Consider the following 18,463-nt stretch of genomic DNA (forward strand, 5'->3'; position numbering starts at 1 on the left):
ATAGGAAAAAAAGGCCATCTGTCACTACTGCTCACTCTGAGGAAATAATTCAAGCATCATCAGCAGTGATCTTTTGCTGCGTGACATGCATCTCCTACAGGGACTTAGAGCTGACAGGATTATGTTGACCATCGCTTTTTGAATAGAGACAAAGTTTCCCAGAATTTGGGAACTGTCAGCCTGCAACAAATAAATGGCTGATGTATCACTTATTTTAACATTACTGGGAAAATGGGCTTTTAGTGCAGATAAAAAAAGATTATGAATTGAGAGAGAACTGAAGAAATGGACTACAAGCAACCCAATCCTTTCCTAAAGAAATCTCTGTAAAAGTACAGACTCTTAAGATAATTAGATGGCCCTCTCTTTACTGTAACATCTGAAGGTGCATTCACACTCCCTACTCAGGGAGCTTAATTTAGGAGTTTTAACTACTACATTCAAATTAGTCATGAGTGACTCAGACTGCTCCGACTTGATTCCTCAGACAATGGAGAGATGGAGTTGTGACAGGCATTAGGGTACAAGCAGTCTGAACATGGCCTTGGCTGCCTCACCTTCCTTCGGTGTGTTCTGACATCCCTCTGAAGAGGGAAGTGCTACTTCCATCCTACACACAGGAAAAGATGACTTTGTCTGGAGTAAGCTACCAACTTGCATGAAAAATGTCTCTTCCACCAGCTTATCTCGATTTTGCCAGCATTTACTTTGGCCAAGAGCAGCACTTTTTCCACACAAAATCCTCATTGAACTACTGCAACCATTATTCAGTATAACATTTGTTCACTTATGAAAAGGTCATAAGCTCTCCCATATTGAGTACAGATATTTTAAGGGAAAAGGGAATTTAGATTTCTCAACAATGGGGATTTTTACATGTACTGCTTGCCAATATAATGAGCACATCCAAGAAAAATGACTCAAGTTTTCACGTTTGAAGCTAGGAAGTGTCTTGTCTACTAAGCATGCCAGAGTTTTCCATGGATGTCACTTGGCTTCAACTTTTGCTCTCCTTATATTATCTTGAATTAAATTGCAGGCACAATGTAGCCTAAATACATATACACAAAGATATAAACTCTTTTCTTGACATGCTCTGGAATTAAGGAATAGTGACCTTAGTTTTATTTACTCACTTCACACTGAATTCCTGGCATTTGAGCAGTTGACTCCCCATGAGAATGTTCTTTCAATCTAATTTAATCCCCAGCCCACCTCTCTTGACTGCAGCAAAGGAAATTCCAGTGTCTAAGAAATCATTCCTCTTCCCACGAAGTGTCAGACATTAGGACTATGTGGAGGGACAAAGAGCTCTTCTGCTGACTCATCTTGGCAGCTAGATCAGGTCAGCTTTCTTAGCTCCAACACAGAGCTAGAAAAGGAGCTAGGAAAAGCTGAAACGTCTGGACAGGGAAACTAAAATAAAGAAAATATTAAAGGGCTCTTGCACAAGCCAGGTGAGGTGGGAAATGGTACTTCCAACTCTGTTCTTACAAATATTCAACAAACATTCAATATTCAAGCCACCAAGATTTGCCTCAACAGAGAGCTTACACATGAAACACTCAAGAAAAGCAAAGGTACAAAGCACTGCACACCTGAGAGCTCTCCCTAATCCTTTGCACTTTTGTTTGGAAATCCGTATCATTGAAATCCTGTATCCAAAGCAGGGCAACATAGCTGTTAAAGGGTCTGGAGCACAAGTCTTTTGAGCAGTGCCCAAGGGAGCTGGGGGTGTTTAGCTGAGAAAAGGAGGCTCAGGGGGGACCTTGTCACTCTCTACAGCTGCCTGAGAGGAAAGTGGAGCCACACAGGTGTCAGTCTCTTCTCCCAGGTAACAAGTGACAGGAGAAGAGGAAATGTCATCCAGCTGAACCAGGCGAGGTTTAGATTGGATACTAGGAAAAATTTCTTCACTGAAAAGGTTGAGAATTGGAACTGCGTGCATTGGACTGCCTAGGGAAGTGGTGGAGTCCTCATTCCTGCAGGTAGAACATGTAGATGTGGCATGTGCAAACAAGGTTTAGTGGTGGACTTGGCAGTCCTGGGTTAATGGCTGGGCTTGAGTATCTCAGAAGTCTCTTCCAACCTAAGTGCTTCTATAATTCTATGAAGTCCAAGATATTTATAGTGAAAATGTTTTATTGCAGAACTGGGCAAGGGAAGGAACAGTGAAGAGGAGTGAAGAGGCACTTAAATTCCTTCCAAATCTTCCATACTTCCTGAAAGTACCTTAGTGGCTTCGTTTTGGACACCTTCATGCAAGCAGCTCTTCACTAAAGCAAGAAGTATTCCATTTCCAGAAGCAACAGTGGTTTTCAACACCTTAGGTTACGTGGGGGGCTGGATCTTTGGGCCTTAAAGCCTGGATTCAGAGAGAAAGGTATGAAACAATGTTTTATTGATTTACTTGTGGACCTTTGTGGAAACTTATCTCAGCCATGAGCTTGATTGTTTGCCAGTATGCAAGGGAACATCAACACAAACAGATTACAAAGATGAGTGATTACACAAAAATAATCTAAGAACACAGATGAAGTAAAGAAATTTCCACTATAGAACCTGGTTCCTTCTGTTCTTGCACACAGCTGTATGAATGGCAGTGCACTCCTAAGAAAGCCTGAGGAAAGGAAAAACAGCGTGAATATTCATGGAAGTCTGTATTCTCATGAACATTTGCACCTGAATGCCACGTCCTGCCATTTCTGAATGCTCTTTCCTAGTGTGGGATTAGAACTATGCTGAATGGCATTTAAGAGACCCAATGCACAGCATGAAGTTTCTCTTTGCAGAGAATCCATGGTACTGGATCCTGATTTTTTTGTGGAAGAGCACCTTTTCAGGAAATCCTTGACAGGTGTTTCTAGCCTTCTAATATGTAATTAGGATTTTAATCTTGTTGGAATAGCACTAGCTGATTTCATCTACCCTCAAACCACCACAGGCAGTTCCAGTTTTATAAAAATAACAACTCCTCTGATCTACATGTAACTTGTACTATGTCCTGTCACTTCTATTGATTTGTGGATGCGAAAATGAAGTCTTTTTCAGACTTCCCATCTTGCTGCCACAGTATAATGTCAAAAGGACTCAGGAAACATTAGTTAATACAAAGTTTTATACTCAAAGAGACAGGGTGTCAAAACTGTAACATTCAAAGATTAAGAAAACATTTTGAATATAAACAATTAGTGGAAATACCTCAACCATTTCACTGGGAAGTATGATTCATTGTTGTTAAAACAATTTGCTACTAGTAAATATATTGCTAAATCTTAACTGAAATTTACTTTTAACTGAAATGCAACTTTTAGAAATGGGTATTGCACCCCATTTCTTTGGGCAAAGCTGGGACTGGGAACACTTTTGGGAAAACATTTGGATTCATTGCCAGGTGCTGAAATGACAGGCACAGGTTAACTCACATTCTATTTCTGTGGCCAATGGAGTTAAATCTTGCTTCTTTTAAGAACTTTCATCACAAAACTTATTTTCAGGTGAAAATTGGTCTTTCTTTCCATTATGATGAATAATTATCATAAGGTTTTATTCACCTCTTTTTTTTTGGTAGAGTTCTCCTGTGTCACTGATTCTAAAACATGAAGTCTTCTGACTTTTACAGAAGAGATACAGTTACATTGTGAAGTATTACAAATGCATCTCATTCTATTTAAGATGAGAAATTAGCAAATTTAAGCCACAAAAGCAGTCTCTTTCCATATTTTTGGTGAATGTAGCAGCTATTTTGAGTATTTTATATTTACCAAAATGTTTTCCATTTCAAACGCCAGCTTTGATGAAGGCAGCCTCATCTCTATTTTAAAGCAAGTCTACATTAAGCTCAAGGTAGCAGCTTCTACTGTTAAATATTCTTAACCACAGCAGTCTTCAGAGAGAGTTGTTTGCTGCATGTAGTTAGATACAGTGATTAGAATTTCTTTAAATACTTCCTCCTTTACCAATGAATGTAATAAATATAATTCCAGGTGAAGCATTTGAATAAACACAGAATGGATGAGCTGGGAAGGGATCTCCAGATGTCATCTGGTCCAATCCTCCTGCTCATGCAGGGCCACCTAGACCCAATTATCCAGAGCCATGTCCAGTTGACTTTTGAATATCTCTAAGGATGACGACTCCACAACCAGTCTGGCCAAGCTATGCCAGTGCTCAGTAATCCTGACCATAAAAAGTTTCCTGGTGTTCAGAGGGAGCTCCCTGCATATCTTTCTGCCTATTGCCTTTAGTCCTGTCACTCTTATCCACTGCAAAGATCCTGGCTCTGGATTCCTTTCATCCTCCCCCTCCATGTGTCTTATATGCACTAATCAAATCTCCCTGAGCCTACTCTTCTCCAGGCTGAACAGTCTGAGCTTTCCCAGCCTTGCCCCATAGGGAAGATGCTTCACCCTTAATCATATTTGTGGCCCCTCTTCAGTCTCTCTCCAGTGTGTCTCTGTCTTTTTTGTACCAAGGAGTCCAGGACAGGACACAGCAATCCAAGTCTGGCCCCAGCAGGGCTGAGTAAAGGCAAAGGACCACCTCCATTAACCTGCTGGCAATATTTTGGCTAATGCAGTCATGGATACCATTCACTTTCTTTGCTGCAAGGGCTCAATTTACCTTGCTGTCCACCAGGACCTGTAGGTTCTTTTCTGCCAGGCTGCTTGGCAGATGGATAGCCTCAGCCTGTTCAGATAGATGGGGTTGTTTCTTCCCAACCGCAGGACTTTGCACTTCTCCTTGTTGAACTTTGTAAGTTCCCCATCATTTCTCCAACTTGTTGTGGTCCCTCTGGATAGCAGCACAACCCTCTGGCATATCAGCCAATCCTTTCAAGTTTGTGTCAGCTGCAAACTCACTAAAGGTACACCCTGCACCATCACTCAGGACGTTAATGAGGATGTTAAAGAGGACCAGAGCCAGTACTGACCCTGGAGTACAATGCTCGTTACTGGCCTCCAACTAAACTTCATGCCACTGACCTCCCTCTGGGCCTGGCCATTCATCCAGTTTTCAGTTCACCTCACTGTCTGTTCTTACCACAACTTGTCTATTAGGATCTTGTGATGTTCCTAACACTAGATCTACAGTTCATTACTGACTTATCCTACTAGTGCTTTCTCTGTCTCACTCCATTTCCTCTCATCAGCAAGGTATTGCCCACCCCCATGCTTATCTAGCTTCTCTTCAACTAAGAGGGCAATGAACCTGTTTTGCAGCTGTAAACCCGTAAGTGTGGCAAGAACATTCCTCTTGGTGCTAGAAGTCATCAGCTTCCATCCATCCTTTTCTCCAGAGGTTTTGCTTACCTTGATAGTACAAGGCAGACACTGCTGTCTTCCCTGTTACAGATGGGGTCTGAGGCTCTTCAAGCTGTTGAGACTCAGAGAAGATCCTGGCTGTAACCCTTTCATGTTCTCTAATGTGCTACCTGCTCACTGCCTCCTGAACTCATCCAGCTGGTAGCACAGCTTCCCCAGGACAGCACACCTCTCTGGAAGTGGCCATTTTTCTTGGCCTCAGACAGAGGTCACAGGCAATCCCTGCAACCTGGGACTTGGAGAGACATCTGAAGACCAGGCTGTGTGGAAGGTGTACTGGGTTTGCATGGCAAGGTTCTGGTAGCAGGGGGCTACAGGAGTGGCTTCCATGGGAAGATGCCAGAAGCTTCCCCCATTTCTGACAGATCCGATGCCAGCTGGGTCCAAGAGGGACTTACAGTCGGCCAAGGTCAAGCCCACCAGAGACAGTGGTAGAGCCCCAGGATTAAGAAGGGGTGGGGGAAAAACTGCACCATTTCAGCCAGAAAGAGGGTTAAGAACATGAGAGAAACAGCCCCACAGACACCAGGGTCAGTGGAGGGGCAGGAGATCCTCCTAGCACCGGCGCAAAGATTCCCCTGCAGTCCCTGGTGCAGCCCATGGCAAGTCAGCTGTGCCCCTGCAGCCTGTGGGGATCCATGGGGGACCAGAGACCCCCTGCAGGCTGTGAAGGTCCCCACCCAGAGCACATGGATACCCCAAGGAGGCCGTGACCCAGAACAGGTCCCATGGGGACCCATGCTGGAGCCGTCTGTTCCTGAAGGACTGCACCCAGTGTAAGGGATCCATGCTGGAGCAGCCCATTAAGAACTGCAGCCTATGAAAAGAACTCACAGTGGAGATGTTCTGCCTCCCAAGGGAAGGAACCATGCTGGAGCAGGGAAAGAATGTGAGGAGTCCCTCCCCTGAGGAAAAAGGCACAGCAGAGACAACATGTGATAAACTGATTACAGCCCCCATTCCTTGTCTTTCTGCGCTGCTGGGAGAACAAGACCGAGCAAATTAGGGAAAAATTTAAGCCCAGAAAGAAGGGAAGGGTGAGGGGGAAGGTGTTTTAGGATTTAGGTTTTATTTCTTATTATCCTACTCTGATTTGAGGAGATTTCAAAGGGAAATGATAAAATTGCACTCTAATTTCCTGAGGTTTACGTTAGAATACTGACAAGGTTGAAAAGTTCTACCCAATACTGTCACGTGATAGCAAGGCTAAAAGGAAGGAAAACATGGGCCACAGAGTCAAGACAGATGCAGTAAATCCTAAGGTGAAAGGCTTTGAGAAAGCTGTTTGTATCCAAAAACATCAGAGTAAGGTAATTTTTAAAAATACTTAAATAAAATCATTTATGCAAACACATTAACCCAGGAAAAGCCAAAACAAAAACCACAAACATTCAGTATGAAGATATTTTTTTACAAAAAAATTCTTCTAGGAAGTATATTAAATATGACAAGAGGGGAAAAATAGCATCTCACAATGTGTATTCAAGGGCATCACATTTTAGAACAATGTCTTAGCCATTTATAAATTATTCATGAAGAAATTAAATATGCTATTCCATAAGAGAATAATCTAATTTACAGTTTAGATGTAAGGCTTCACCATAACATCTCATACCCTTCACCTGGATCTTTGCTTACCCAAGTTCAGTGATCTGTACTTACTCTCTTAGCAGAGTAACAGAGCATGGTGGTCCTCAAACACACAGGTAGTGTTCAGGTTTACTTTTTAAGGTTCAACAAAAAAAGTATTTCTAGAAAATATTCTTCTTTTTTTTTTTTTTGGTCACAATAAAAGAAAATTAAAAGCTAGAAGAAACAGATAAGTTGTCTTTGCTTGTCTAAGATTGAGGGAATTGATTAGCCTACCTTGGCAAAGAAAAGGTATCTAGCTGCTAGTTAAACCATGGTATTATTAGTCATTGTGCACAACTGGGACACCACAACTTCAAATCACAGACTAGAAACACAGTGCATCCTTTAAAGAAATTACATAAATTCTGTGAGAAAAAGGCTGGGGGAAAAATCATGAGAACTACCCATCTCCATAGCTATCATATGCATAAAAATTATTTGCCTTACAGAGCTCCAGTTTATTCAAAATACTGATTGTAATACTGACAACAGCAATGTCCCTAGTCTCCTTATGCATCAAGTACAAATCAAGAGAAAAACCCTGCCTCAAAACACTCATTTTCAACCACGAAACAATGCCAGAAAACTCTTATTTGGACAGCAACATTTACCTGGTCTTGCAGTTAATGTATTTATTCTGCAGACAACAGTCACAAGTACTTACTAAAAATACAGATATGTTTCCTAAAAGTAAAATGAAGCTTCAAGATGACAAAGCTTTTGTAACAGTGCAGGGTGCAAATTCTCAGTATGAAGACGTTCAGAAGATTTGCTGCTCAAAGAGGATCTTTTCAAACCCAGGTGGAGGTGTATGATAAAATTCACTGAACTGACAATCCAGAATGGCACTGTCATCAACTGCAGAAGAGAACCAAAAAGAAGGAATTAGAGAAGGAACACTTACAGTTTGATGCTCTTTTATACCATCTTAATAAACTGCAGACTGTGCTCAAACCACAAAGAATTTCTTCAATACATCCATTATGCATACACAATTAAAATAAATCTCTTCAATGAATTTGGTAAGGCCTCAAGCCAGGAGAGCAAACCATCTCTTCTCCTGTTTACTCGGTAATGGTCCCTTGGTGAAGTCAATGAGAATGTCTAATTTCACTGGGAGTCTTAGGCTATTGATTCCAAATTTTCTAGATTTCTCCAGAAACCTACAGATTAAGGATGCTACCAGATAAACCTTGCAGGGATGTCACCTCTTCATGTGCATATTTTTCTGTTCCTAATTCTGCTGGAGTTTCAGCTGTCTACCGTGGCTTTTTGGAAGTTTACAAGGTTTCACGTCTCTGCAGCAGTTGGTATCAAACCATCAGTTTTAGCGTATGATTGAAAGAGAGCTTCTTTGACTGCTTCTTGAAGCTGGAAGTTAATGTGTTTTTTTTACAGAACTTCTCCCTGTTTTTGACCCCCTGCATAATCTATCCACCTACAGCAGTACTTTCAATGTAGAATATAAAAAAGAAACTGATGAGTATTTTCAGAGCAACGCTTCTGTGTACTTCACTAGCAAACTGAAACACCCACCTAGTCAGAAAAGCAAAGTCTCTTTCAAACACAACTTCTGAGATGAACCTGGCAGAATGTCAATGTTGGTTCAAACAAGAAAAGCTTCATCTCCATATTTTGGAATTTAGCTATCTCAGAGACAAGGTCGGAATTCCTCCCCCTAGGCTTTGTGAAAACTCCTATCAGTACATTTGTACAGTTCTCTGGTACTTACGCAGTGTTTATGTCTTACTTCCATTAAAGTGCCTGAGGTACAGATGCTGTAGGGAATAACTTTTAAGTCCATTTTTTTGTTTTATCTTCTCAAATGCTTGACACTGAGTTTGCCTGATGTATCACATTTCTTGTAAAAAGATATCTATGGTTCTAGCCTGAATAGGGTAAATGTTTGAGAAACTCTTCCGCAGAGCCAAATCCGTCCACAGGACTAGAAGTTCTTCTAGTCCACAGGACTAGAAGTTCACATCAAATTAACAACACTTGAAGCTTATACCAAGTTAGTAGTGTACAAAAACAACCTGCAGGCTTCAAGTAATAGCTATATGTAGGAGACATGATAATTATGATGAAATTATGCCCACTTGTGGAAGAAGACCAAAAGAGCCCGGCAATAAAAGGCCACTGCACTCTACAGGCATGGGACTTCTTTAGTCAGAGAAAAAAGATTAACAGTAGGCTAAGATGCCACTGAGTATTTTCTGAAAGCAACCTTCATTCTTCATGCTGTGTAAGACCCCTTCCAAAGCACAGGAAGACGCAGCACACACAGTAACACTGCTGCTGCTGCTGCTGCTGCTGAGGGCTCCGCACGGAGGTCCCGCGGAGCCGCCACAGCATTTCAGTGGCGCCATCACGTGGCTGAAGGACACATCACAACTTGACCATGGAAAACGATTCCACCCCCAGGGCTTGGAAGCAAGTGATCCACCAGCTACATTGACAGACTCCAAATAATCTACAACACATCTGCTGTGTTTTCTTCCTGCTCATAAAATTCCGTATCAATCAAAATGTATCAAGATATAAACGGGAACATGCCAACAGTTCATGAGGAACCCACCATGAATTAAAAAATATCCCCATCATGTAGCTAAGGGTTATCCTTATGATCAAAATTATTTTGGCTACTACTTAGATGAGGTTCAGAAAAACTGAAGATGGAGCTCCTGGAGCAGGTCCAGAGGATGGTGACAAAGATATGAAGGGACTGGAGCATCTCTCCTGTGAGAAAAGGCTGAGGGAGCTGGGCCTGTTCAGTCTCAGTAAGAGATGACTGAGAAGGGCCCTCCCCAATATCTATGAATATCACTATCTGAAGGGAGGGTGCCTCCAGGCATTGCTTGGTGGTGCCCAGCAATAGGACAAGCGGCAAAGGACAGAAACTGCACAGGAAGCTCAAGAAAACACAAACAACAATTCTATTGCTATGGAACACTGATGGCATTTGTGAAGTATGTGAAATTAGAAGGCACAAATATCAAGCTTCATAGATAAATCAGATTAACCCACAAGTCTGCCATCTGCTTCATATTTTTTTTATCTGGCAACTTTTAGACTGAGTGCAGCAATTCCCCAGCTTGCTGGGTGTGGACACTGTAAGCAGTCAGTAAGCAGTGCTTTTTTTCCTATTAAGCAGCATTAAAAATTAGGTGAGAATATTATTTTGTAATTTCCTATGTTTACATTTTCATGTAATTAATTGTTGTAGCTGCCAAGAATAGATGATTAATGTGTGTTCCATTTAAGCGAGAAGAATACACAGATCACAGAACTGGAATGAAAATATTTTCCATAATGTGAAACAGTTTGAAAATATTTGACTTACCATAGACCACTGGATAGACAGTTCCCCTGATTCCTGAAGCTGGACAATGCATGTTCTTGCCATTTAAATATACATTTAATTCTACATGGTCATATGTAATGCCCTACAAAGTACAGAAAATTAACAAAAAAAAACCCATCAACAAGTTTATACACATAAGGCTACTTGGCTTCCTTAGCCACAGGCAGATTTTAACACCATTATGCAAACCACAGCATCCTAGAAAATCTTACTTGACAGATTCCTGACAAGGACTAAAAGTTAATAAATGACCAGTAACATCTGTATTTTCAAATACTCAGTATTCCTTAATGCCTGTTCCAACTGGGATGCAGCACAGTACTGCACAATACACTTTGCATCTTACTGAGTTTACAGAACAAATTTCCAAACTTTACCACATTAAAGAAAACACAAGATGTTCAACAATTTTGAGTATGAGGTGGTTTGCAATCTTCTTGTTTGTATCTTCTCACAGAAATAACTTTAATAAATAATGATGCTAGGAACCAAGTTCATCCTTCCATACCTCCATATGGAAACCTCTCTCAGTTCATTTACTCTGCTGGCAGCAACAGTCTGTGGTTTCACACACAATGCTATAAATATGCTGACCACAGAGCAGAAAGCAAACACTAACAAGATAGTAATTGACTAATCTGTTAGCAAAAGGTCTTTCCTCACTGCTTTGGTATGTCCGAGTGTGGCAATTTGTGCGCTCATGCAGGACTTCAAAAATTTGTTTTCATGACAGAACAAATTAACTTGATACTTATGGAAATGGGGAAGTTAGCAGTAACACATCAGTTATGTTTTTTGTGATTAGTTGAAGCTGTTCAGACCACACTAGTTCACCAAAGCCTGAAAGAGTTTGCAACCCTTCAAAAAACAATTTCAGAAGGGGATTAAAAGAACAGTATTGTATCTGAGGGTTAAGGGTGGAGATGTCACCCTTACTTGTTTGCCGCTTCTAAAGATGGCATTTCTAACCATGGCTACAGAGAGGCAAGTTACCTAGCATAAAAAAGTAGGGGTAATAAATGATCTCAATTTCATTGCATTGCTCTCATGTATTTTTGAAAATACGTAAGAGGACATGGAGAAAATGACGGTACTAAAAAAGTAACACTTTGAACAAAATCACTTAAGGGTATTTTGAGAAACCTGAAATAGTAAGGTACAAAAAATTAAAATTTTCCCTCAGTTATTTTTCCAGTGAACATCACCCCCTCCTCACTCAATATCCCCAAAAACTACAAAAGTTTAACTAAAAATACAATTCATTTATCACCCAGGACCCATCTCTGCTCCCCTCTGTCCTTCTAATCATTAACCAGTTAGCTAAGGGTTCTTGAGTTCAGCTGGGCATGGTGCATAGACATGTAATGCATTCCAGCATGTTATTTGTTCAGGTAGGTCCCATCTCAAGCCATGTAAGATCCTTGTGATGGGAATTATCAGTCAGATAGATACTGCAATAGAGCACCAGAAACTATTTCTCAAACTCTGGTCAAGTCCATCTCTCATTAGGAACTTATCAATACCAAGAATGAAATCCACACATATCCAGGCTGCTGATTCATTCAAAGACAACATGAATCTATATCCCACCACTTTCCAAAATGGGAGAAGCAAACTTAACAATTTGACTTAAATTTGTCTTTAAACAGAGCTGTAAATAAGAGGCATTTGAGAACAGATGAGGAAGTAAGAAAGTCTTAAGAAACTCACCACCACATCACCCTCCTGAGGAAGGTTGTTTGCTGGTAGCCTATTTTTCTCCTCATTGTTATAGTAGAGAGCCCCATCATTTCTCACCACCAGGCTGTGGACATCTCGACCAAGTGGAATTTGATTCAAGTTTGCTTTCTGGGTTGCAACTCCTATACCCCAAATTCCTAGAATGTGATATTAACACAGTAAGAAAAAAAAAAACATGTTATTTTGAAGACTGACTGAAGCACGACAGCATAAAGAATTTGTTTCTTAACTAATGCCACGATGGTACTACCAGCACATATCTCCTGGAAATACCAGAACTATTGTAGGTTAGCTCTGGCAGCTAAGCACCATCCAGCCAGTCATTCTCTTCCCCAGCCCACCCAGGCCCTCATGGAATGGAGGAAGAGGAAAGGAAGAATAAAACTAAGAAAACTTGTGGCTAAAGATAAAAATTGTTTAGTTACTAAAGCAGAGGTGAAAGAGACAAGACAACGTGCTACAATGGTAATCACTCACCACCTTCCATGGGTAGACTGATGCCCAGGCAATTCCCAAGTAAAAGATGGCTAATCTCCCTAAATCCCCTCCTCTCCCATTTATTCCTGAACAAGACAGGTGATATGTGGTTTGGAATATCTCTTTGGCTATTTTGGGTCATCCACCTGGTTATGTCCCCTTGCAAGTCCTTATGCAACCCTAATCGTATTCACTGGAAGGGTAGACTAAGAAAAAGAGGAGATTTTGATGCTGTGCAAGTCCTGCTCAGCAATCGCTAAAATATTGATGTGTTATCAGTATTGTTTTGTTATCAGTATTGCTTTGGCCACAAATCTAAAACACACAAACACAGCAGCTACTATGAAGATAATTAACTTAATCCTGACCAGACTCAGCACAAGGAGACATGGGAGACTGAGGACAAACAGCATCTATCTTGAAAAAGAAGGATATCTGAGAAAGAGAATTGTAACCACTCAACTTTTATCCCCAGAAAAATACTGAAAACAAACTCTGAGGCTGTAGGTGGATACAAAAAATAAATCCAACTAGCATGGATCTGTAAACAACAAATTTTCCTTTTTCAACTAGTTAGATAAGTCTTATGGAAAAAAAGGAAGTGTTAATATTACAGACCTTAATCTGGCAATATTTTTGAAACTCATACAACACTGAAATAGTCAAATGATGAAAACATGGTCTAGACAGTTACAGCAATACGAAGGCACAAGTGGTTAGAAAACTATTCCAGGATTACTCATCAATAGCACCCTGTCAAATCAAAAAAGATGACTCAAGTGGGGTTTGAGGTTTTGCATTGAATGCACAAGGTCAGATACTGTTCTGTATTACTATCAGTTACTTGAATAACATGACGATCTGTTGATTAAATGTGCTGCCAATCCCAGCCTGACAGGACTGCAAGCTCTTGAGAGGCCTCTCAAGTTTAATGTGATCCTGACTAACTGGGTAGAAATAAAGAAAGTGTATCTGTTATTACTAAATGATAAAGAAGAGCAGGTAAGTAGGAACAATAAGTGGCACAAATACAGTGGTGGCTTGGTAACCAGTTCACAGACCACTTGCTGAGTGTGAGTGCTCTGCTGATGTGGAAAACTTCTGGATGTGTGGCATGCATAAAACTGATGAGGTAATTTACTGCTGCTGCAGCTGAAGCAGAGCATCCATTTTAAGCACTTTACCTCAAGATAAATTAGACTGACTAAAGATACTGTAGAAGAAACAACAAAACCAATTAAAAGTGTAAAAAATTTTATCTACAAGGACATAATGAAAGAAACCCCAACAAACTGGGACTTTTTAGTCCAGAGAAGACTAAAATAAGGCAAATATGTAAGAAACTTATTTTCAAAAGATGAAACTGTAGAATAATTTATTCTAACACCAAGAATGAAAAGGTAAGAGTGTGATTCGACTTCAGAAAACTTTACAATAGTCAGGGTGACCTCATAGATAACCTCTAATTGACTGTGCAGGGATACTTCTGGAAATCTAAGATTTACTTTAAGTCTTCCACAATTTTCCTGCCTCGGGGCACAGGAATAGAGGAAAAAAGGCTCACAGGGACCAGGAGTGTTTATTTCCCATGTTTCTCAAGTGTAAGAACATGGGTACACTATCTGTGTGAATAATGACCATGTATGAACAACAGCTGCAATGGATTCTTCCCGAAATAAAGGATAATAAAATTGCCAAGTTAAGATGAATATGGGCTTACATGTAGGTTCCAACTAACCAGCTAGCTGGACTGCAAGGTGTTGTGGGCAGATCTGTGTTCATGCTGCCTGTACTCTAATCCACCTGAAGGCAAACAAATCTTACCCAGAAAGTTTCAGCATCGAGCATGAGCTGGTACATAAGGCCTGCCTCTGGACTAACACTTCCCTTCTTCTTCTCTCCCCACACACATACTTAGGGAAAGCACAGCTTCATTTTCAGAGTGTCTGCTAGCAACTTTGAAAATACAGGCTGATTTTTCATGCCAGAATACAGGCAAGCCTGGAGTGCTCTCTGTAGTAGTGAAGCTGGCCATATTTGTAGGAGCAAATAAAGGAACAAGGTGCTGAAAGGCTCCTCAGAATAAGGCAGTGTCAGATAAGTGCTACACACTACATCTGAAGAGCAAAGGGTCGCACAAGCAGTGTTACCCTTGCTTGGGCAAACAGTGCCTGCCAAGAGCAAATGAGGGTAGACAAATAGATACAAGTATCACTGGATAAACTGCACTCCTTAAAAAATACTTCATAGCTACAGTGTTTTATGTGGTCATAGCATTTATTGAGCAAAAATAATTTCTAAAATATGCCACCTGAAAAACATGCCTATAACAGCATACAAAACAATGAGGGGGTTAGTATTTGCACTCCTTTAGTAATACACTTAGTATTATTTTTAATATTTTAGAGTCAGAATTAAAAAAAAAAAGAAATTTCCTTTCACACAGTAACTTATAAATCTCTCTAATGTTCACAAGTTCAAGGATGCTATTAGAAAGATGCATGTGCTGAGCATTTGAGATACTGCCACCAGCAGGTAATGTAACATACCTCCCAAGTTTAAAGTTGTATATTTTTTGCTGACTAACCTGTGGACTGGATTTTAAACTCGAAATAACTCTTGTTCTGATGCAAAGGTGCATTGGCTAAGCAGCCTCCCGTGCCACATATTCTTCTGCCATTTTTAACAATGACAACATCTGTTCCTGCAAGAAGAAAAAAAAAAAATCCACAGAACTTCAAAACATTTTTAGAAATGTGAGAGGAGCCCTCAAAAGCCCTAAACATTGAGACCAGTTTTTTGCTACTTCTACCCCAAGTAAAAGCTTCATTAGTCTGTGAGAAATATGATGACAGGCCATGCTTTGAAGCAAGAGAAGGAACGTTGTTTACAAGCTAGTTCATCTTTCCACTAGGGTTTATTTATTTAATATCTATAACCCGATCTAATTTTCACCTCTCAGGCTTTACAGCACCATGCTGATTACAGATTTTACTTAGCCACATCAGAAGCAAAACATACAATTTAGTAAGAAAGGGTTCAGTGTGAGACCAAAGCCCTGTACTCTGTTCTCTAACATTGGAGAAAAAGCATTCTGCATCAAGAAGGAAAAGCATATCGGGTAAAAATGATTTGATGGAATTACAAGGTGTTTAGTTAGTCTCTGAAATGATCCTTCTATTAGAAATGTGCCAGTCAATACAGAGAGAAAATAAATCCTCTGCTTAGTTTTCCTTCTCCATTGGACTTCATCTTTATGCACTGTTGTCATGGCCAAGCACATGGGAGGCTGTGGCTAACAATTGTGCTCAAGCACCGGACCGTACCTATTCCTCCCCAACTCTCTCCCCTGCTCCGCTGCTGCTGGCCCCGGTTCCTCCTCTCCTGAACACAGCCCGGGCACGGTTGTGCGGACAGCTCATGCTAAGGGCATCCTCAAAAGAGCAGCACGGACAAGACTCTGCGCGGCCCGGCTCCTTCTTCATCTCCACTGCCGTAACTGGAGGGGGAGTCTAGCCGTCCCTAGAGATGTTTAAGGAAAGGCTGGACGTGGCATTAAGTGCCCTGGTCTGGCTGACGTGGTGGCACTGGGCCACAGGTGGGACTCGATGACCTCAGGAGCCTTTTCCAGCCTCCCAGATCCTGCGGTTCTGTGAACGCAGCCCCGCGGCTCCGAACCACCCGTGCCCACCCTGGCCACGACAGCCCCGCCAGGCGCCTGCCGCCCCCGGGCACCTCACACACCCACTGCGCCCATCGGCTTCAGCTAAACACATGCTGCCTTAAACCACTTTTAAACCAAGCGTCCTTATTTCTTTTTTTCCCGAAAGCTGCCAATTCCTGCTAAAGAAGTAGCCCCAAAGTGACTTTCCTAGCGGTTACCCCGTGCCGCGCTCCGGGGCTGCGGCCCTGCCCGCCGGGGAGCCGCCCGCCGGCGGCAGCGCTCCTGCCCCGCTCACCCATGCGCTGCGTGTCCAGGTGCACGGCCGGCATCTCCTTGAGCGGGATGTGCCCGGCGCCGCCATCCCGGCACCAGGAGAAGCAGCAGAACACGGAGGCGGCCATGGCCGGCCGCACCCCCCGCACCGCGCAGGCGCAACGGCCGCCGCGCGGGCCCGCCCCGCCGCGACATGGCGGGCGGGGAGCGCCGCGCTGAGGGAGGGCTGAAGTGAAATTAAAAAATAGTTCGACATTAACGCCCCGGCCTTCCTCTGGAAATTAAAATCTAGTGGACAACGAGTGCAGCCCCGACTGCTCTTTTTTTCCGCAGTTGTTGCCGTGGCGTGAGGCGCCCGGCGCAGCCACCTAAAGGACGTATTGTACGTATGTACATGCATATAAAGGATAATTCATGTATATATGTACATATATTAAAAAAGAGGACGCTGATTTATGATGGGCAGGTGGTAGGAGTGGCATCAACGAACCTCACACGTGAGAAGGGACTCCTTCATGGAAATTTACTGCTCAGTTATTCCTGGCACCAAATAACAAGAACCCGGTTTATTTATTTCCTTTTTCTTTTTTTTTTTCCCCTCCACCTTTCTCGTTTTTAATTATTGGAAAACTCCGACGTGGCTCGGAGTGAAATGAAAGGGTCACACAAGCGGGCCTGCAGGTGCACCTGTGAGTTGCTCTTTCCTTTCCAGACCTCTGACTCCCGTCTCTGGGTCTCAACCCCCGGTGTTTGAAGAAGCGCGCTTTGCTCCTGGAGTACTTCTGCGTGTGCTCAAACCTCTCCTCGTTTACTCACTTAAATTCACCTGCAAAGACTGCTACAGTGGGCTGTCATTGCACTTACCATTTTGTTTTGTAAAGCACAAACTTTGTTTTTGGGGCCAGCTTTGTGTCCCTTTCACATGGGTATAATACTGCCTAATAAAAAGCTGTAACATGACTTGTGGTCTCTGGGTTATGTCTATTTTCTATGTCTATTTCTGCATTCCTACAGCACACACAGCATCCAGAGCAGGACCCACAAACTGGGCTCCAACAAACACAGTAAATATTGATGACTAGAGAAGCCTACCTGTGCCCACTTAATATTTTTTTAATCTAGAGAAAAATATCAAATAAATGTGCCATGGCCTGCTGATATAGAATGTTTTGCTTACAGCAGGTAATTTAATTACTTGCATCTGAAGGCCTGTTTATCTCCAAACCAGTTGGGGATGAAATTGTTGTTTCTCATTATTTCAGTTGGTGTATTATTTTGTGGCATTTCACCTAGAAGACTCCCTTAACATTTTATTACAGTATGAAGTATGATGTAAGTAATGTAGCCCATGTGGTACTATGTTAACTGTCTTGTGGTGGCCAGGGGTTAATACAGATATTCAGAAATCCTTGTTAAAATAAACTTTCCTAGCCACAAATCTCTTACTGGTCTGGATGGGCTGTATCAGTCACACTTACCCCCTTTTATTTGAAACATGAGGTAAAGTGCTGTCTTTCTCAAAATTATGCCTAAAACCAATCTGATTTTAAGAGAAGCTTTAAAATGTGCTTCCTTTTTTTTTTATTGAACTTACTGTTACAGCCCATAAACATTTGGGGTCAAGAGCTCACTTCCTTAAAATATGCCAAATGGGATTAGTCTTGAACTTCCAAGAAGTAAATATTAGGTGGAAACTGATGTTTATTTATTTCATATGGAGGGCATCAGGATTCTTATTGGCATAGCTTGTTGTTCACAAATTTAGTCTCATTTAAGTCACTGTGGGATTTTACTGTGGGTTTGTTACAGAAAATGGTAAAAGATAAATATTAATATAGTTTTAAAAAGAAAAGAAAATGAAAAAAAACTTAGAGATTTAAGGTCTAAATGACTCCCTGTCCCATGTTTTTCTCTGCCCCACTATGTCCTTTCTTCTCCCAAATGAGCAGTGGGAGTACAAACACATCTCACCACATGAAGTCAGCATTG

At 41.6% G+C, this 18,463-nt stretch overlaps 1 protein-coding gene and 1 long non-coding RNA gene across 2 annotated transcripts; one reads left to right on the forward strand and one right to left on the reverse strand.

Moving 5' to 3' along the window:
* Positions 1–7,091: 7,091 nt before the first annotated feature.
* Positions 7,092–16,634, reverse strand: SPRYD7 (SPRY domain containing 7). The gene is given in 5 exon segments (NM_001113742.1): positions 7,092–7,814; positions 10,300–10,402; positions 12,031–12,197; positions 15,125–15,241; positions 16,497–16,634. Coding segments are annotated over 5 exon segments (591 nt in total). The 5' UTR covers positions 16,603–16,634; the 3' UTR covers positions 7,092–7,716.
* Positions 16,635–16,717: 83 nt separating this feature from the next.
* LOC115495302 (uncharacterized) lies at positions 16,718–17,433 on the forward strand. The gene is made up of 2 exons (XR_003960503.4): positions 16,718–16,856; positions 17,187–17,433. It is a non-coding gene; the product is annotated as an uncharacterized lncRNA (long non-coding RNA).
* Positions 17,434–18,463: the final 1,030 nt, after the last annotated feature.

Source organism: Taeniopygia guttata, chromosome 1, assembly GCF_048771995.1.
Source record: "Taeniopygia guttata chromosome 1, bTaeGut7.mat, whole genome shotgun sequence".
Classification (NCBI taxonomy): Eukaryota; Metazoa; Chordata; class Aves; order Passeriformes; family Estrildidae; genus Taeniopygia; species Taeniopygia guttata.